The sequence below is a fragment of the Camelina sativa genome, chromosome 20 (assembly GCF_000633955.1).
Source record: "Camelina sativa cultivar DH55 chromosome 20, Cs, whole genome shotgun sequence".
Lineage (NCBI taxonomy): Eukaryota > Viridiplantae > Streptophyta > Magnoliopsida > Brassicales > Brassicaceae > Camelina > Camelina sativa.
In genome coordinates this window covers 7,849,372-7,868,645 of record NC_025704.1, presented here as the reverse complement: position 1 = coordinate 7,868,645, position 19,274 = coordinate 7,849,372, and the positions used below count along the sequence as shown (strand labels likewise).

At 36.8% G+C, this 19,274-nt stretch overlaps 6 protein-coding genes across 7 annotated transcripts in view; 2 read left to right on the top strand and 4 right to left on the bottom strand.

Moving 5' to 3' along the window:
* LOC104769949 lies at positions 437–1,984 on the top strand. The gene is made up of 4 exons (XM_010494278.1): positions 437–580; positions 1,002–1,140; positions 1,230–1,326; positions 1,591–1,984. The coding sequence occupies exons 1-4, from the start codon at positions 544–546 to the stop codon at positions 1,819–1,821; spliced, it is 504 nt and encodes a 167-aa protein (XP_010492580.1). The 5' UTR covers positions 437–543; the 3' UTR covers positions 1,822–1,984.
* On the top strand, positions 2,172–4,451 carry LOC109124449 (dnAJ-like protein slr0093). The gene is made up of 7 exons (XM_010494277.1): positions 2,172–2,512; positions 2,732–2,809; positions 2,919–2,994; positions 3,598–3,671; positions 3,785–3,858; positions 3,964–4,006; positions 4,099–4,451. The coding sequence occupies exons 1-7, from the start codon at positions 2,483–2,485 to the stop codon at positions 4,108–4,110; spliced, it is 387 nt and encodes a 128-aa protein (XP_010492579.1). The 5' UTR covers positions 2,172–2,482; the 3' UTR covers positions 4,111–4,451.
* LOC104769947 (pentatricopeptide repeat-containing protein At5g16640, mitochondrial) lies at positions 4,612–6,872 on the bottom strand. 2 transcript variants are annotated; one of them, XM_010494275.2, is made up of 2 exons: positions 6,745–6,831; positions 4,612–6,659 (listed from the first exon to the last, which is right to left on the bottom strand). In XM_010494275.2, exon 2 carries the CDS (start codon positions 6,644–6,646, stop codon positions 5,285–5,287), a length of 1,362 nt encoding a protein of 453 aa, XP_010492577.1. In that variant the 5' UTR covers positions 6,647–6,659; positions 6,745–6,831; the 3' UTR covers positions 4,612–5,284. The 2 variants fall into 2 exon arrangements, with proteins under 2 accessions (XP_010492577.1, XP_010492576.1); XM_010494274.2 differs by having other exon boundaries at positions 4,613–6,872.
* On the bottom strand, positions 8,232–12,885 carry LOC104769946 (DNA repair protein RAD4-like). The gene is made up of 13 exons (XM_010494273.2): positions 12,766–12,885; positions 12,336–12,487; positions 11,857–12,150; positions 11,660–11,752; positions 11,440–11,532; positions 11,260–11,361; positions 10,976–11,025; positions 9,974–10,639; positions 9,660–9,882; positions 9,374–9,568; positions 9,136–9,288; positions 8,773–8,982; positions 8,232–8,671 (listed from the first exon to the last, which is right to left on the bottom strand). Exons 2-13 carry the CDS (start codon positions 12,462–12,464, stop codon positions 8,282–8,284), a joined length of 2,598 nt encoding a protein of 865 aa, XP_010492575.1. The 5' UTR covers positions 12,465–12,487; positions 12,766–12,885; the 3' UTR covers positions 8,232–8,281.
* On the bottom strand, positions 13,063–16,975 carry LOC104769945 (protein TIC 40, chloroplastic). The gene is made up of 14 exons (XM_010494272.1): positions 16,638–16,975; positions 16,292–16,409; positions 16,146–16,203; positions 16,036–16,053; positions 15,310–15,619; positions 15,084–15,190; positions 14,906–14,969; positions 14,388–14,472; positions 14,255–14,295; positions 14,004–14,049; positions 13,807–13,901; positions 13,598–13,701; positions 13,444–13,491; positions 13,063–13,332 (listed from the first exon to the last, which is right to left on the bottom strand). Exons 1-14 carry the CDS (start codon positions 16,825–16,827, stop codon positions 13,279–13,281), a joined length of 1,338 nt encoding a protein of 445 aa, XP_010492574.1. The 5' UTR covers positions 16,828–16,975; the 3' UTR covers positions 13,063–13,278.
* Positions 17,267–19,274, bottom strand: part of LOC104772299 (cyclin-B1-1-like) — a 5,655-nt gene continuing 3,647 nt past the window's right edge. The window contains exons 3-8 of the mRNA XM_019241820.1: positions 18,858–19,065; positions 18,578–18,763; positions 18,348–18,473; positions 18,017–18,265; positions 17,724–17,927; positions 17,267–17,353 (exon numbers count right to left, since the gene is read on the bottom strand). Of these exons, the coding sequence (XP_019097365.1) occupies positions 17,267–17,353; positions 17,724–17,927; positions 18,017–18,265; positions 18,348–18,473; positions 18,578–18,763; positions 18,858–19,065 (1,060 nt within the window). The remainder of the gene's footprint in view (positions 17,354–17,723; positions 17,928–18,016; positions 18,266–18,347; positions 18,474–18,577; positions 18,764–18,857; positions 19,066–19,274) is intronic.

Sequence of the window (19,274 nt, the reverse complement as noted above, 5' to 3'; positions counted from 1 at the left end):
CCTTTAGTTGTTTTTTTTTTGTTTTTTTTTGGGTTGGTTGGTGAAGACTCCAACGAGATAAAATCACAGGGTTTGTATATAAAAATGGTGATGGGATAAAAAAAAAGGATACCGAATGTTTCTAAAAGAATAATTATTATCTATAAGTGGTTTATATATATATATATTTTATAGAAGAATAACAAAAAGAGTGTTCTGATTCTGAATCATCTTTTCCCTCTATGTTTTCTATATACTGTAGTGTTAGATATGTTCATCAGTTCATGGATTAATATAATTGAAAACGATGATTTGTTTGATTCTGTTTTTGGTTTAGCTGTAATCAAGTAATTTAATTATCTTGTATCGTTTAGAAAACTTTACTCACCGTCTCTCAATTTGGTAAGTCGGAAGAAGCAATAAGAGGGTAGTTTGGTAATTTCACAGATATTTCCCCAATTCGAAGATATCCAAAAAAAACATTGTCTTCTTCTTCGTCTTCCCCACTGTGTGTGTTTCTTCTTTTTCTTGGGATCAGATCTCTTTCTTTCGTCTTCAATTCCAATGGCGTCGTGTGTTGTTGCTCCTCTTTCTCTCTCTGGTAAAATTGATTCCTTCTCGGTTCGCATATCTCTCCTTAATTTCCGTATTAATAACTAAGCTCCGTCTTGTTGTTTCCATCTGAAATGTATAAAATTATTTGCTAATCATCATCGTTCTTTAACTATAATTTGTATCTTTGAGGTTTCCGATTTGTACTTTCCGGTAGTAGTTCTATAGCTTTTACGGAGGGAGTTCTTGAGCTGATCGTCCTAGATTAGCCTGATTTTTGCACTTTAGATTACTTAAAAATTTTAGATACTGAATCAATTTCCTTGTTTGCCAATAATAAATAAAATATATAGTGCAGCAGCTAGAGCTATACGAACTGTAGCTTTTGGAGCTGTGATTTTGCAATTTTTTTATTTGTAAGAAATTTTGAGAGATTCTTGATTCAGGTTCTTGAATATCTGGTGGCACAGGTGGGTCTCAATCTCATCATGTGAAGGCTAATGGATTGTCTTCTACCACAAAGCTCAATTCTATCTGTAAACCTTCTGCATTGTCAATCCTGAATAAATCAAACCGGACTCTCAAGTTTTCTGTTTCTGCTGAGTACCGGTAAGTATGTTTATGTAATGTCTGTCTGTTACTACTATAGCGTTTTCTCTTCTGTTGAATTTGACTTAATTCTTCTAAATGATCTTCAGAGATGGGAGTAGGAGTGGAAGCAGTGGTGATTTCATAGCTGGTTTTCTTCTAGGAGGTGCTGTGTTTGGCGCTGTTGCTTATATCTTTGCTCCACAGGTAAATGTTATCTCTCTTTGCAAAACCTATGTATGGGAAATACACAATAACTTCATTTTAATGATTATGTTAACTCTGTTGAGTTGATTGAGGTTCTGTTCTTGCTTATTCCAGTGGCAAAAAAAAAAAAGATAGTATCTTTGTTATCTCATGACTGTTTCATTGGATCTTGTAACTTGAGATGATCTTTTATATTATATGCTCATGTAGTCTTAGCTAAAAGATGTCTATGTCTTTTTTTCTTCTTTCGTTTTGGTGATTTAGATCCGGAGATCGGTACTGAATGAAGAAGATGAGTATGGTTTCAAGAAGCCGCAACAGCCAACGTATTACGATGAAGGTTTAGAGAAAACAAGAGAGACATTGAATGAGAAAATAGGACAGCTTAATTCGGCGATTGACAATGTTTCTTCGCGTTTAAGAGGTCGAGAAAAGAACACTTCTTCCCCCAATGTACCGGTCGAAACTGACCCCGAAGTTGAAGCTACAACTTGAAGAAACAGAAAAAACAAACAAGTTTCATCTGTAACCAGAGTTGAAAACCATTCCTTAAGGATTTGATTTGGTGCTTCTTTGTTGCTTTTTGTGCTCTCTCAGTCTTCATCAGTAGAACTCTTGCAAAGTGAAATATATACGTCTTTTGTTTAGTGAAGTTAAATTCCTAATTTGGTCTAATTCAATTCAACTTAGCATATGAGTTAATCGGATTCTAAACCAAGGAATAACAGTGCCTAAAATTTACATAAGACATTTGCAACTTTATTTGAAAAATAGAAGATCTTAATATTTATACAAACTAGATAAGGTTTGAAATAATCCGTAAAAAAATACCAAAAAAAGAAAAAAGGACAAAGAGAGAGAGAGAGAGATAAACATTGGCCGGTGGTGGCCTCGTCACAAATCAATCACCAAAATATCCAAAAGGAACCGAAAAACGCATAAAGCCAAAGCCTTTCTTCTTCTTCCGCCGATATTACTGAGAAAGCAATCCACAAGATTCGATTGAAACTTTTTCCATTTTCCTCAAAAAGTTTCGATTTTGTTGAACGGAAAAGAAAAACCTAATCCCCCTTTTACGTTAGGGTTCTGGGGTTTCTGTTTTGTCTCTGTCTGATGATGTGCGAGGAGATTCTTCCTCTGTTCGTGTCTCTGTCAGATGGAAGACCATGAAAAGTCTCCCCCTAAGGTTTCCAATCCAAAGTTTGATTTTTTTTTTTTTTTTTATTCTTAGGTGAAAATGCATGAGTTCTCCATGGAACCAAATTATTAGATAATGTCTGGTTTTGGTTTGAGTGGAATCTGAACGTTTGAGTTCTGTTCTTGAAATTTCTGGATAATGATTATGTTTGTATGTTCTCTTATCATTTTCACGAATGCCCATTTCGTTTGTTTGTTTGTTTTGTAGGATTACTATAAGATTCTAGAAGTTGATTACGACGCAACTGAAGACTTGATCAGACTGAATTATCGGAAGCTTGCTTTGGTTTGTCAACTCATTTAACCCTTTTCCAATATCCGTTGTTTAGATATCTGTCTTTAGAAGAATGAATTTTGCTGAGGATGTTTTTGATTTTTGTGTATCCATTCTACAGAAGTGGCATCCTGATAAGCACAAAGGCGATAGTGCAGCTACAGAGAAATTTCAAGAGATTAATGAAGCTTATAATGGTACGTCTTTCTTTTGCTTAGACGGTTTCAATGCATCGGAACATAAGTACCCTAGGATAGTGGCAAGCTTCATTGGTATTTCCCTATCTTCATTGGTCTAGAAAGAAAGAAAATACATTACAGAGAGAGAAGAAGTAGAGTGGTAAATTTAGAAAAAAGGAAACATTTAGAAAGCAGATAGACGTTTTAGGAAGACGAGATGAAACAAAGTATAGCAGTGAGAGAACAAACTGCTTAAGCCTTTAGCTTTATCCATTTACCTCCTTAACCTTTATTGTTCATTAACTCTGTTTTAGTATTGATACAACTATATCTAGTCTCAGACATCTGATAACTTTACGTCCCCTGAGATCTCTTCACTTCTGTGTACTTGTTTCTCTTTAACATGTCACAGCCTTTTTGTTTGACAGTGGTCTACAACTCTACATAACTATCATTTGCATTATCTTCATCTCTTGATCCTTTATTGACTGACTTTTAGTATGAAATGTTTTCTATCGCCACTTGAGAATTTGATAGAGCACAATGCTCTCTCTCTCTTTCTCAGTGTCTTGTATTAATTGATTTCGTAATGTGATTTAGCTTCTTCTTTCTTTTTGGCAGTGCTGATGGACCCTGCTAAACGTTTTGAGTATGATTTCACCGGTATTTATGAGATCCACAAGTATACTTTACGGGTATGTAACATTATCTTCTTGGTATTTGCAAACAGTTGTTTTACATTTGTAAAGAACATGATATCTAGGTTTTGACTGACAATTTGAGATGATCCCAACTCATTCTTGAATAGGAATATCTCGCCAGATTTAAGGGAATGATACTCACTTGCAATGGGCTCGGTATCAGCCAATCCTCATCACCATGGTAACAACCTCTTCAGAATATTCACTGTTCTTTTCCTCCACAATGTCAAATTCTTATATATCATATCATGATTCTGTATGTTTATCGGTAAAACTTTGCATGCAGGACACATCAATTGGCTGGCACCACCAAACAACAGACGAGCAAGGTTTGGTTTCTTTCTCTTTTATCGCTTCTTGGCATTGTGAATTAACTATGGAACTCCTTCAATACCCAGTTAACTGTATGGCTACTTCACAGGATACTGTATAAACTGAAGCAGAAGTTAGAAGAGAGCTGTAAAACTGTACAAAACTGGAGCCATTGCGCTTTTTATCGCGCATTGAGGATATATTGAAATGCTTTAGTTAGATCTGTTGTATTGTTTCTTTATCTATGTAGAATTAGAGAAGCTTGTATTGTCTCTGGCTTCTATTCATACATTCACACATTGGTGATGGTTCAGATCTTTTACCACTCTACTACTCTCATCATTTATGGTTTTTTCCAGACTGGAGACATACAGTGAATAATACAATCTATGAAACGAAGCTTCTGTCTTGAAGATGTATTTATCTGCTTTGTAGCTGTATATAGTTTCGTTGAAGATTCAATGTAATCATTATCGTGCACAGCTCAAAAGGGTAGATTCTCTTGCACTACTGTAAGTTAAATGCAGTGTCAACGGAAGGAATCTAATAATTTCACAAGTTCTGAGATTTTTTATATTGGAAGTGACAAAGTTCATTACAACCCAGAGTAAGAAATATTACGTGTTACATGGAGTAACTAGTGTTACATAACATACGTCAAGATTTTCGTTTTTCTTTCTGCTGACAAGTAATAATGTTCTCTAACAAGTTTACAACACACTCCGCAAGCTTCACTGAAAGTGATATAAAGAAACCTAAGAGATGGTACATAACTTTGTAAGAGGTATACATACAAAAAATTTGTTACAGAAACTTTGTTAAAGAATACATCAAAAACATTAGGATACAGGCCATATGAAAGAATGTACAACTTTAGACTGAGATAAGTCAGTGACTTGAGAACATGGCTTCAAATCAAGATCTGGCGTTCCTCATAGAATCCCAACTTGGTTAACTTGGTTTTGAAAGACCTGACTTTTTCATTTCAAGGGTAAACATCCTCTCGGAGAGAAATCGAATACACATATGTGCGAGCTTCAATACTGTAATGTCTGTCAATAAATCCACTATGCAGCTTACGCTCTAAATTCACAGTGTCTATGGTTTCTCCTAATACATATGAACATCTGAAATCAGCTCATTCCATAGTGTCCCAAAATTGTCTTCGAAATATCTGAGTTGATCTTTCCAGAGCCAAACATCTCAAGGAAGGAAGGAACCTGACCCGGATATTAATATCTTGCAAGCTCCCCTTGAGATACTTAAGCTGATGCACTTAATCCTAACTAGCTTCACTACTCAAAACATTCATTTGGCAAAATCCCATCTTCTATCATTTTTCTAAACAGCCCATCTGCTTCACGCCGTAGACCTTTCTTGTACAATCCTAACATCAACGTGGTGTATGTCCAAATATCTGGCATAAGTCCTTTGTGATTGAGGCTACAATATAAATCCCAAGCATCTGCCACCTCACCAGCCTTACACATCCCGCCAATGATGATATTATATGTAACGATATCAGCATCCATTCCACTCTTTTGCATATCCGCCAATATCACCAATGCTTTCTCTATCTTCCCAATATCACATAGACCATGTAACAAAACATTGTAAGTAACAATATTAGGAGTCACACCAGAAAAAACCATCCGTCTGAAGATTTCTTCAGCAACATTAAGTTTTCCAGCTCGACAATAACCCTGGATAAGAATTGTATAAGTAACTGTATTCTTAACCACTCCTCTCTGAGACATCTCGCAGAAGAGTCTCATCCCATGCTCTACTTTCTTAGACTTGCAATATCCATTAATGAGAATACTATAAGTTACAACATCCGGGAAACAACCTTTGGTAACCATGAAACAAAACATTTGCTCTGCATCATCTAGGCGACTGTACATACAAAGCCCGTAAATCAGTAAACTGTAAGTAACAATATCAGGAACCAGAGATCTCCGTATCATCTCCTCGTACAATTCTTCAGCCTCTAGAATATTTCCTTCTTTCACACACGCATCAATCAATGCATTGAAAGTAAATACATCAGGGTAGATCTCTCTCTTGGTCATATAGCTAACCATTCGAGTAGCATCACTCCATCTACCTGAATTACAAAGTCCAGATACAAGAGAGTTGTAGGTAACAGCATCAGGTCTAACCCCATCTTTCTCCATTCGGTTCAACAGATCCAACGCATTATCCACCTGTTTGCTTTTGCATAAACCATCAATAACTGTATTGTAGATCACAACATTAGGCTTATATCCCATTTCCACCATTCTCTCAAACATATACAAAGCATCATAAACCCTACCACCACGACAGAATCCACAAAGCAAAGAACCAAAAGTGACAATGCTAGGCTCATGACCAAGTTTCATCATCTTCCCAAGAAACGACAACGCAAGAGAGAACTGAGAGCATCTACAGAAACAATTCAACAAGATATTGCAAGTATAGAGATTATGAGGGATCCCTAACATTTGCATCTGTTCCCAAAGATAGATCACAACATCGTACTTCTTCATCTTGGAGATGGCACTTAATAACCTACTGAAATCAGCAATTGAAGGAAGAGGACGACACTGAACCATGTGAAAGAAGAGATCAAGCGATTCGTCTAGTTTCATAAACTGAATCCCGTTTCTCAACATTTCTCGGTAATCACTGCCACCGGAATAATGAGCTCGTTTGGAGAAACAGAAACCGCAAATGCTAAACGGAGAAGACGACGGAGAGGTTCTGGGATTACCTTTATCGAGAAGATTCCGATGAAGAAAGGACTTGGCTTTCGAAGAAATCGATCTCCTCATGCTTCAAAGCTTGAGTCCCAGTTTCGTTCCCAATCTCTCTGAGAGAAGAAAGAAGAAGAAGAAGTGGTAAAACCTCACAACTCTTAACCGGTTTCTAATTCACCTGAATTTTTTAAATGGGAGATTCCGGTTTATTAGACCAAACCGAATTCGGTTATCTCAGTTCTAATTTCAATTTCTTGACTCCCTCTTTTTTTATTCTTTTGTTTGGTTTTCTTTTTAGATATATCCATTTTTAGATTCAGTTTCACTTACTTGATTTTAGAAATTTCTAAACTCGATCATTTATGGCTAATCCAATTTTTAAACTCTTAACCGGATTAGACATCCTTAATCCGTGCATGATGCCATTAAAAAATGATTTAACAACAATTTTACAAATAACAAACGCAAGATTATGATAAAATTATCAATGAATGTAGCATTAATTAAGAGGGATTTTATAGACGTTGGCCAGTTAACCACCTCTGGAACAAGATAATGCTTTCCTCTGGTTTGTATTCTGCTGTATGTCCACCTCCCTAAAAATTTAAAATCAAATCTTAAACCCTTTTCATATGCAAAGTTCAAAAAAAAAAAAGAAAAAAAGATTTGTATAAAGGCAATGGAGACTTGCTTTGACAGTTGCAAATGTCATCTTATTGGCATAAGTCTGAGTGTAACCAGCAACTTGATTGTTTATCATCCATGGCCTCCAATCATCAATGATGGAGTAATTTATAGACCTTATCCATGCTTGTGTTGGGATGAAAGGTGCTACCATGTCGTGATCGCCGCTATATATATTCACGCAATCTCAACAAGTTTTATATCAACTCTTGAAACTTAATTTGTATATAAAATTAGGAAGTTAAAAATGCTATTAATCTTACCTATAGACTAGATTTTAACCCGTGGTACACCGCGTGTATACAATTTTATTATTATTTATATTTTATGTTGTATTTGTTTGTTAAATATTAGATGTTTTGTAAATAGAGAAATAATTAAATTTTCCGACTGTTTGTACGGCTAAATATTTATATTAGTTTTTTAATCCGCAATATACTTCATGACCATTTGTTTGTTATATTTAGTTTGTTTTGTTTAGTGTTTGAGATTCTAATTTGATTTTTAATTATTATAACAAAAAATTAGGGATCTAAATACATAATAAGTTATTTATACGCTATGATTAAGTCACATTGTTACTAATGATTTAATTATTTTACGTACATCTCAAGTTGTGGTGTTCAAAGGGGGCCACCATGATGACCTTTCTAAATCTGCATATGGGAATGTGGCTAATACATTACATCAAAAAATATTGCTAATGTTACTATGATCTATATTTTGGAAGCTATTATTTCCAGACAGAAGGTTTAGGTTTGAGATATATGTCCGCTCGGCGCTCAGGGTTCATTTCTCGGATATTGGTTAAAAAAAAAACTAAATTGATCAGAAATCATCAAAATCTAAACAGCAACAACGTAACATCTACATTTGTTCAACTTCGACAGAAAAGCCACATTTGCAGCGTTTTGTTTTCACAGAGGTTTCCTCATCAAAGGTTTCTTGGTCCTCAAGAAACACATGCTCATGGCTTTCGTCTTCATTACGAGTCTTTCTTACTCGTGACCTTCCTCCTCCTCCAGTCTTAGTCACTCTCTGCTTTTCAGGTGATTTCACATTCTTGGCCTTAATGATAGGCACTGAATTCACTTCCAAACTCTTCGTTTCGACACTGGTGGAGTTATTTGCGTAACGGTTTTTCAATCTTTCACGGGTTAAGATCGACGAAAGAAGCTGATACCATCTTGAAGCTGCTTGTGCTTCATTTCTTCTTCTCTCCTCCTCTTCTCTCTTTTCTTGTTCTTCTGCATATGCCTAACCAAAACCAACAAAGTGAGATAAAAACCAAAGGATCTATATTCAAGAACATGGTGGAAGTCTCTTGTGTTTCAGATCATAAGTTATGGAGACTGTACCTCGAGGATTGTGTCTTTGAACTCGGTACAGACCACAATACCTTGAAAAATAGGAGTAGCACCTCCACTTCTGTACTCGAAACCAACCATGGCAGGTGCATAATCTATACCAAATCTCTTAGCAACCGAAAATATTCGAGGAAGCTTTAGGTGGACTGTTCCAGGTGGAAGGCATTTCTCAGACCAGACATCAACTTGACCGCGTTCGTTCTGAAAAAAAGGACTTCACACTTTATACACTATTGTGTGTTATGTTTGGTTTTAAAGTATTAATGGAGTTGCAACTGTCGAGGGATAACTTTTTGGGAGATTTCTATGGATTCCATGGAAGCCATATAACAAACACAACACTATTTGTTTTACCTTGGGCACAATTCCATTAACAGCGTGAGGGAGACACAATGGTTCCATTTGCCACTTCCCATATAGTTCCATGCAATAAGAACCACCTCTGATGTCACAGTCGCCATCTCCAGAAATTTTTACTTTCTTGAACTTCGAGTTACGCTTCAGAATCTAAGGTAATAATAGACTTCAAGAGTTGATCATCAAACCGGAAATGACTAAGATAATCATCAGGGGGAGAACAAAAGACGGAAACCTTTGAGGGAACTTCATTCGCCTTAAGTTGTAGCCCATCATGAAGCCATCTTTCTTTTGTTTTAAGAGTCCGCACACAGGTTCGAGGATATACTGGATGACCATTGCAAAATCCCAGAACTGGACCTTTTGGGTGAAGTATCTGGTTCTTGTGAAGCCATTTCTCAATAGCATAGAGTTCGTGGCTTTTATAGGCCTGCAAGATTAAATAAAGGGATCGTTGATAGTTCAACCGTTTAAGTGAAGCATGAGTTTTAAATATGTTTGCCAGGTTACACCAAATTTACCTGCTGGTTAGTAGGAAGCGGCTCAGTCAACGACCGCGTAGCCAACTCCATATCTTCAAGAGCACTCCTTATACCATAGGAAGAGCTACTCAATGAAACTCTGTTAGCAATGTCTTCATTGTGAGTTGCGGCTGACTCTAGATGTATTAACGGTGCTAATACCATATCCCACCACACTGAACACACCCTTTTGGATGAAATAGTGTGCCATTTTGTACAGTACCTGAATAAGAAAAATGTCAAAGGAAACTAGATGTAAAGAAGATCTTTGGCTCCACCTCCAATAAAGCAACTGTAATACAGGTAATAGAAACCTGCGAGTGACATCTTTGGCTCCACCACCAGAAAAAGCGACAACATATCTAAGAGAGGTTTTGCAAGCGGTAGTTGTAGCTTCAACGTTTTGCGCTGCATCTATCATTCCATTAACAGCATCCACATGGACCCATCTCCCATCCATGTTTTCCCCATTGCAATACACCTCAGCCCAACAAAGGGGAGAATCTACTTTCTTAGAACCGATAGCCGTGGATATTACTTGGTCAGAAACTGACGGGCCATCAATTATTTTTGTTATTTTACGAATTTTCGTTTTCTCGTTCACTTTAGAGCGTTGTTGGTTGTCTGCAGTTGCACTCAAAGCCATGGCTATTTGCATCTCGTATTCTACATCTCCTTTCCTCTTTGTTCCACCAGATTTACTAGACGTTCCTGCTTCGCAAGATGAATTGACTGTATTGTGTTGCAACTGATCATATCGCAGGGAGTTCCTATGCTGAGGCTCAGACGTTTCACAGACACTTTTATCCTCAACATGGGAAGAAGATTTATTTGGGTATGACGAGATGGCCTGCTGTTTTGGTACCATAAGCGTTGAGGTCCTGAATACCCCATGCTTCATTTTACCTCGGTTTTGACCTGATGATTCGTCCTTATCGGCCCCTGGTTTTAAGGATGCAACATCAAGAATAGACACAAACCTGCGAAACTAAAATTAGTACAAAAAACTCGAAATATACTTGGCATACTAAGGCATAAGTATTATAAATAAGCAACACTTCAGAAACTATGGTACTGTAAATAGCTATCTGACAAAGATTAATCTTGAAAAGCACAACATCAAATGGCAATGAAAGTTATGAAGCTGAAAACTTAGCCAAATGTGACTGAGGAAAAACATTAAACGTGCAAGAGTGGAGCTCTCATATAGTCATGACAAGGTGTCATTGATACACAGAGCAATAAACAGATTCAAACCAAGCCTGGAAACCAAATATAAATACTATATTGTGGCAATAGTAAAAAGTATTACGTACCGAGTTGTGAGCTTTAATGCTCTAAACAAAGCAACAGACAGTGCTGCAAGCTGCAAAAAGGATTCCATAAGTTTCCTATAGAATTGACTTTGATCAATATTGGACCACTACTTTCCTAAAAGAAGGATTAACTTTGGAATAGCCAAACAGAGTAATCTTCACAAGCAGATATTCAAAGATACTTTGGAAAAAGGAAGCTAACTTGTTTGCAAACTGAGATTAGCAAATTGAAGTTAACCAAATAATAAAAAGGTTCAATGTCACAAATCTGATCACAAGCTTACCTCTTCAGCTGTGCCTTTACGAGATTCAAGAGCAAATGCTAGGGAAGTACGAAAAGTTTTCTCAGAACTGGGAGTACACCTAACGGAAAAGTTTTCACGAACCTACAATATAAGCCAGGGAAAAGTTGTTTTAACATTCCAACAGAACAAAATAAAAGCTACAGGCCAGTAAACCCATACCCAACGAAGAAGAGGGGCTACATCCCTGACAGTAACTTTCTCGATATTCGCTACTTTTGATAAGTATGATGGCAGAAGTGAAAGCAAGGCAGCCTGCGAATAAAACTTAAAGATTAGGTAAAATTTTAACGCAGGATGCAACCTAAGCAAGCAATAAGAAAAGACAGATCTTTTCAGCAACAGGTAACACAGTTGTAATTGATGGATACAATTTGTTTACCTGAATCAAGGGATCATTACAAGCATTGTCAACTATCCTCCCTCTTGCGAGCAAACAGAGCAAGTGAACCTTATGTACAAGTTCCGCCCGTTCCTTAAAAGACAAAATCCGAATCTCTTTAGCTACCACTCATATTTGGAGACGAAACAGAAGTAATCATATAGCAACTCCTGAGATTTCCTTTAAGCACAGTATACCTTGTCTTTTGCTGTTGCACGGTATGCACTCTTCTGCTTCTTAGCTTCAGGAACATCATCATCAAATTCTATGGTTAACTCTCTAGTGTCATCAATATAAGTATCAACCGTGTCATCAACATTAGCATCAACCGTGTTATCAAGACTAGGAATTGGACAGTCTTCCCAGTCTGAATCATTCATATCATCATCATCCGAGAGTACAATTGTAACACATTCCCTGTCATCTAGAACGTTATCAGTTAAAGTTGCCTTAACGGCTTGCTTCCCCTTGTCATTTACACTTTTATCCCGCTGCAAAGATAGAAAATTAAAATAATCTTTAACACTCCCAGACAACAGAGGAACTATAGAGAAAATAATCTTTTGGCAAAAGAAAAAACAATCTATAATAAAATTGGCTGCTCCTCCTTTAAGTACCAGTAGTAAAATCACCATAAGAATAAAATGTTCTAGGCATAAAGAGAAGAGACAAAAACCTTTGAGGAATCAAAGTTGTCATCTTGCTTCTTCTTGCCTCGAGAAGTTCTTCTGTCAAGAATTTTGTTAACTGCAGCTCTAGAGGCTGCTGAGAGTCTACCGTCCTTACTATCACTAGTAGACTTCATCTTTTAGGCTTCCCCAGAAAACCCTATGAATTAAAACCAAAATCCAAAATATAAAGCCGAAAGATTAGACAATGACGATTAGGTTACCAAAAAAAACACGACAGTCATTGTAATGTCTCTGCAACTTCCATAGTTAATATCCAATTCCAATGATAAAGTTATGTTCTTTGCATAAATAATAAGTACAGAGACAAATATATAAAAAGGAAAAAGCTTTCTCAATCGTTCCCCCCCAAAGAGTCAGGCTATATATAATATGACGCAGGGAAACACAAATTTGAAGAGAGAAAGATACACTTACCGACGAATCGAGGCCGTCGGAGAGACAGAAAGTATTCGACCGGAGCGAACGATTTCACGCGCCAAATTCTCCCGACAAACGACCGACGTACGGAGGAAAAACTAAACCTTTCTCCGATTCCGAGAGAGACTTAAGATTTCTTGAAAGATGGGACCCACCAAACCGGTTCATTAAACCGCCTCAATATCGCCACGTCACTTTCCCTTTTTTTTTTTTTTTTTTTTTTTTTTTTTTTTTTTTTTTGACTGAAACCATCTNTTTGCTCTTTATGGACTTTTTATAAGACAACAAAACAAATGTATCAAAACCAAACGCTACAAACACAAACGTCTACAGACGGAGATATAAGATGAATATGGGGTTTACACAATTCTCTCTCTGATCTGACCAAAAACTAAACAATCTTTTCACCGAAAAAAAAGAAGCATGTTTTTCTCCTACAAAAAGCTAAAAGACATGGTGACATTTTGAGCCAATGAGTTTACAAAACCAAAAGACGTGAGCTTTTTTTAATCAACCCGTCATTCCTGGGAAGAGCTGCGATATCTTGTTGAACACATCCATTACCTGCAACACAACACAAAACAAAACATCAAGTTTCTTACACAAGTATTCTCCTTATGATTCTCTTTCGGAGAACGAACGTAGAGGAAGTGTATCAGAAGATTTCAGTATTACCTCTTTGTCGTTCTGGTACTTCATGATGTTCATTGGGTTCTCTGAGCACTGCAGCCAACAACAATTATCAGTCAATTATACGTTTTGCTTTTGTGTATGAGAAAATGTGGAATCTCAAAAGCCATTCCTCTCATTCAAGTGAAAGAATACGTACTTCCATTAACGCTGCTTGGACTCTCGGATTCTGGAATGCCATGGCTACATCAGGGTTCTCCATGATCTTAGATATGACTTCTTCTGGAGTCAGTCCTATTTGATCTGAGCACATACGTATGGTTTCAATCAATGAGTATCAATCCTGTGTTACGTCACAAAAAATAATAGTATCATCAACTTGGTAGAAGAAACTGAGATTTGTCTTACTGAATTGTTGCTTCACTTCAGGGCTATTCAGATCAAAATTCTTCAAGGTATCTGTCATTCGCTTGTCCCATTCACCACTCCCGCTCATGTTATTCCTAAATCCATGTAACAAACAAAAGTATTTCTTAATTATATATGTTTAGAGATTCTTAAAAGCAATGGAAAATAAATAAATCTGTTTGTAAAATGGAGCTTACAGCATGTCCTGTAACTGTTGACGGTACTGAGGATTTTTAAGCATCCCTACAAAATTTCAAGTCGAGATGGTAAGTCAATTAGATCATTTTTTTCACGACTGGGTTAGGTGAAGTGAAGACAATTCTGAAATCCCCTGGTATAAACTAGTTCTAGGTTTCCATTCAAAGATAGTTACCTAACCTTTTTTCTAAAACTGAGAAACAAGAACAAAGATGATAATAATAACAGGACTACATATTAACAGACTTACATTTGAAAGTTTCTGGGTTCCTCATCTCTTCAGGCAAGTATCTGCATGTTACCAAATGTCCTCTAAGAAACCAGTTTTAAAGATAAACGGAAGGGAAGCATATGAAGATAATGTGATAGGGGAGATGAGTTACGGGTAAACCATCTTCTGAACTGTTGGATCTTCCATCATTTTCTCTAAAGCTTCTACTGACAAACCCGGCCCTCCTTTCCCACCACCTGTGTAAACATCGGAGAGACCAACGATTCAGAAGGAAAGAAAGACTATTATGCACGCAAATGAGAGAAAAAAATTTCATAATAAATGAGATATGAAGCATATAGCTATACTAATATGCCTGTATACCAAAATCAGAGATCCGAAGAAACAACCTTATGTACTGTTCATTGCCTGAGTAAACTCTATATACAGTAACAAGTATTCCATAGTGTTGCATGTCTTATAACAATACAGAGCAACGACAAGCAGAAGGTCATAAGTAATGAAGTAAATTCTCTCAAAGCCAAATCATTCCTCTATCACCAATTTAAATATCCTCCCTTGTTTTTAATAGTAGGCACAGGGTATAGAATAAAACGAAAATCTCTAGCCTTAATCATGAATCAAGCAAAGGGCTCTGCAAGTGATGAAAACTGCAATTCATTAACTCACCCAAAGATTGAAAAACCTCTGAAGCAGTGGCACCATTTGCCGGACCAGCTCCATTTTGCAAAACCTTCATCCAAAGATCAAAAAAGAGAGCATAGAAATCTCCTGGGTTAGCAAGTTAGGTCACGTTTCAAATCACCACTTGGTGTGCTGTGCAGATACAAAAGAAAAAGAAACTTACATCCTCAAACAAGCGAGTTTCTTTGGGGGGACTAGTTTCAGAGATTTCAGCATAGTTGCTAAAAGGGCTTTCTTTTGTGGTTTCCTCAGGTGAGACGTCTTCAAAGGCTGCATCCATTCCAAAGTTTTAACAGATTCCAAATTAGAAGCTTAGAAAATGCGAAAGGAAGAACGTTAAAATTGAAGGTACAAATGAGAAGAGGTTGATTTTTGACAAAAGAATCTACCATAGTTCTTTTCTTCTTTCTTTTCTTTGCTTTCCTCCAAAACAACACTTGGCTTATCCACTTCTATATCCTTTGTAGGGGTAGGTTGCGGTTTAGTCGAAGGAGGAGTATTAACTTTTGACGGCATCACATCAACAGTGGCACCTGAAGAGGGGGATTGAGACTGGAATGGCGAGGAAGTAGGACTTGTTTGAGGAGGAAATGGAAACGGAAAAGGTGATCCTGATGGGAATCCAGGATTATTAAACTGACTATTTTGCGTATTCATCTGGTTCATCATCGTCTTCATAGCTGTTTGCATTGCATATTTCTGAAACGAAAGCCAAAAAGAAGCCCAGAGAGAGTAACAGCCAGTTCGAGCCAGTTAGAGAATGATGAGGGAAAGTATTGAGAACTTGTGAAGTATATTTCAATCAAATAGTTATGAAAATGATTATAGGTATGAATACCTGAATTGCATCACTAAAACCATAACGGTATGTAGATTTCTATCTACAAATCAAGTGACTACCCAAAAAAGAGAGAGGCAAATGTTCCATGCTTAAATATATGGTTCAAAAAGTGTGAGCAAACTGTTCCCTTATTAAGATAACCAATTTAGTTGATAATACTATTTCAGATACATGAGCACTACACACTAGAGATAACATGAAGCATAAAATCATGGTTCTGCAAAAGACTAGAGAACAAATTTCCCATAAAGCAAACAGAGCCTCGAATTTTTACCTTTAAGTTTGAAGTTACCTGCAATGCCATCAAAACAAAATAAAAATCAGGTAACTATTCTTCGATACTGAAGCAAGAAAGAAAATGTATCAAGGAATCATGACAGTCACCAATGAGAACAAAGCTGATAGCCCAACTCCACAACCAATCCAGAAAAGTGGTGATCCTCTACAAGTGAAAAAAACACAAGTTAAGTACCAAGAATCAAACAATATATAAACAAAGAACATTTTCCAAAACCAGGAACAAAACTTACATGGTTGATGAAGATGGTGGCGGCACAGGCACACTAGGGGGAGCAACAGAAGTTGTCTGTTTATCACGATTCGATGAAAAAATACTTGCAAAAGCTTTGCTTCTATGCTTCACAACCACTGCAAATGAACAGAAGTTAACAAGGCATTTACAGAATTCGAATTGCAAGATTCACAAAGTGTGGATCTTTAAGTGAGATAAGAGAAATTCATAAGCTAATCTCTTACTAGTCGAAAAGGGTTTACAAGTTGAGTTTCAATTCTACTGATACATGCAAGAAACTGGAAAAAAGTAACGAACTTTTCCATCACAAATCATAGCGGTATGAGTGAGAGTTGCAAACTAACCAGTTTCATTCTCCGGGGGCGAAGAGGGAGACTGAGATTGAGCAGAGGCGGAGATTTTGGAGCAGCGGAGGACAATTTTGGGAGTCTGACGAGAAAACCCTACTGGGTTTTTAAGCGAGGAAGTGAAATTGCATCCGATTAACAGCTGTGGAGAAGAAGCAGAGCAAGAAACTAGGGTTAGGTTCTCCATTTGAATTGTTTCTTTGGAAAAAAAGAAAGAGAAGATGACCCTAAAACCCAATTCTGGTGGAGAAGGAAGAAGAAGAAAAAGAAACGAAGAAGAAGAAGAAGAAGAGAGACTCTTTTGGTCTAAAACGCCACTGTTGTATCATCCATTCTTGAAGCACGAGGTTTGAGTTAGTACTAGTCTGGGTATCCACTGCACTCAAGTGTACTGAAACTAACAGGTGGCGTGATTCTTGACCGTCAAGATCAATGAACTTTATTATTAATCCAAGGGTGGAAGAACGAATACGAAACTCCTTCGTGATTAATTTACAAGTCACCCCTCCACCTTTGATTATCTTTGCGTTATACCCCGTATCTATTTTAAGACACTTTTTTCTACACCTCGTTTTCTTTGAGCAAATCATACATGTATGCTACATTGTTTTATGTTAATCACTTCTTTATTCTTGTTGAGTACTGTGATCCTTAGTTATAGTTTTGAGACTGACAAAATTTTGAATACTGTATGTTACGATTTCTGTCAAAGGCTAATGACATGATAAGTTCACAAATCAATCATCATCAGAGTATCTCACAAATCAATCATCAGAGAAACAAACTTGATTTTTACTGGACGATGATGGGGAGAATATTTTGCCTGAAAAATTGATTTAGGAAAAGAGTCTTGGCACTTGCTAAGAGCATCCACATTGGTTGGGGACTTTTTTTGGTCCCCCATATTTAATAATAATATTTTGATAGTTTCTTATTTTTAGTAGGAGCATTGGTGTCTATTTGTATTTGGTCCCCCAAATAAAATAATAATATTTTGAAATTTTAAAGATTAATTATTTAAAGTTGAAAAAACAAAAACATACAATTAAGAAATTAATAACAGAAAACATATAACATAAAAACATCAAAACAAAAACAAACATTTGAATCGGAACATAATGGAAGCTTTGATGAAGCTTTGATGGAAGCTTTGATGAAGCGAGCAAGGAAAACATAATGAGTCGGAACTGTCAAGTACCACTCGAGAGTAGACAGTATAGTCTTCTCCATCACCAGAATCTGTTTGTGACTGTATGCATGGTCTGCAATATCAGCTAGGTCCCCCACCTGCAAAAGAATTATAATTCAGAAGCTGAAGACAAGAAGAATCATAATCAGAAGCTACAAATGATTTAGGAGTTCTCTGTTTCTATTACATGTGGTGGCCAGATCTCTTCGTATTTGGAAGACATGAGAAGAGCACTGAGACCAACTAGCTGCAGTTCTTTTCTAGGCACTGGCTTAACCGATAAGAACCGATCCAGAATGTGAACAGTGAGGTAAAACGTCTCTGGGTTTAGCTCGAATCGGACATGTACGTCTATCAACCACTCCACCAGAATCAATCTCATATTTTCATTAATCTCAGGTTGTGAATGCATGTAATCTCGTGGTCTCCATTCACTCTGCCAATTCAAATGAGAACTTTAAATAAACAAGTTCATACCACAAGGAAAGATTCATGATTTATATAAGTAGTATACTAACCTCAACAGACTTGTAGTAACGGTAGATCTCTTCCACATATTCGACAGCTGCAAGGTCATTCTTAGCATCAGCAGAATCAATATCAACAATCACTTCTTTCTGTTTCTTCTCTATACCACAAGCAGCCTGAAAAGCAAACAAAAGAAACAAAAAGAGATAATTCAGAACAGACCAAACATCTTCTTACTTTCAAAACCAAGAATCATCAATTCACAAAGTGAAATTTATACCTTGCTTCTAGCAGTAAGAACAGATGTGTAAGTGGTTGATTTCTTCTTAGTAGCCTTCTTCTCTCGGACAACTACTAAACTATGTTCTTCATCACTGTCTGAGCTTATCTCAATCACCTCTACAACCTTTGATTTCCCAGCTGCTTTCTTTGGCTTTGGTATTGCGACTCTCTTGACTACAGGTTTTTACAGATCAAAACAAATAACAATGAGCACATCAAATCAAACGAAAAAAAACACCCTAATCTGTTCATTAAAAGACAGGGGAAAAGGAACAAACTTTGAGATTCTCATCCACAAGAAGTGAGGGATTCGGATTCTGAGACCGTGTACGAGGACGATGATTGACCTTTCCCAGCTTGTTCTTTGGGTAATTTCCTCGAACAACATTACCTATATCACCAAGAACTTGACGGTTTCTTCCTTTCGCTACGTTTTTGCCATCTTCCACAACAACAACATCACCTTCAAAACAACAAAGTTTACAACTTTATTTATAATTCAATTTGAAACAAACAACCATATATCAAATTAAGAATCTTTCACTCAAAAAGCCACTGACTTTATAATTGATTTCGTTTCCTTGTTCGTAGATATAACAAGAACAGCAAAAAACACTAAAATCGAACAAAACCCAGATGAAAAAGAAAACCAAAACCGATGATCATGGATGAGTCGCCACTAAAAAACCAAATCA

Bases quoted from the DNA above. Each gene is read 5' to 3' on its own strand.
- LOC104769949 (XM_010494278.1), top strand. From the start codon at position 544: ATGGCGTCGTGTGTTGTTGCTCCTCTTTCTCTCTCTG. The intron at 1,141-1,229 runs GTAAGTATGTTT...AATGATCTTCAG, and splicing joins TCTGTTTCTGCTGAGTACCG to AGATGGGAGTAGGAGTGGAA. The intron at 1,327-1,590 runs GTAAATGTTATC...TTGGTGATTTAG, and splicing joins CTTATATCTTTGCTCCACAG to ATCCGGAGATCGGTACTGAA.
- LOC109124449 (XM_010494277.1), top strand. From the start codon at position 2,483: ATGGAAGACCATGAAAAGTCTCCCCCTAAG. The intron at 2,810-2,918 runs GTTTGTCAACTC...TCCATTCTACAG, and splicing joins ATTATCGGAAGCTTGCTTTG to AAGTGGCATCCTGATAAGCA. The intron at 3,859-3,963 runs GTAACAACCTCT...CTTTGCATGCAG, and splicing joins AGCCAATCCTCATCACCATG to GACACATCAATTGGCTGGCA.
- LOC104769947 (XM_010494274.2), bottom strand. From the start codon at position 6,805: ATGAGGAGATCGATTTCTTCGAAAGCCAAGTCCTTTCTTCATCGGAAT.
- LOC104769946 (XM_010494273.2), bottom strand. From the start codon at position 12,464: ATGAAGTCTACTAGTGATAGTAAGGACGGTAGACTCTCAGCAGCCTCT. The intron at 11,753-11,856 runs GTATACTGTGCT...TTGTCTTTTAAG, and splicing joins GTGCAACAGCAAAAGACAAG to GAACGGGCGGAACTTGTACA. The intron at 8,983-9,135 runs GTAAAACAAATA...CCTTTTTTTCAG, and splicing joins TTAATGGAATTGTGCCCAAG to AACGAACGCGGTCAAGTTGA.
- LOC104769945 (XM_010494272.1), bottom strand. From the start codon at position 16,827: ATGGAGAACCTAACCCTAGTTTCTTGCTCTGCTTCTTCTCCACAGCTG. The intron at 15,191-15,309 runs GTAGATTCTTTT...GAATGGATGCAG, and splicing joins GAAAGAAGAAAAGAACTATG to CCTTTGAAGACGTCTCACCT. The intron at 13,333-13,443 runs GTAATACTGAAA...GTTGTGTTGCAG, and splicing joins AGTACCAGAACGACAAAGAG to GTAATGGATGTGTTCAACAA.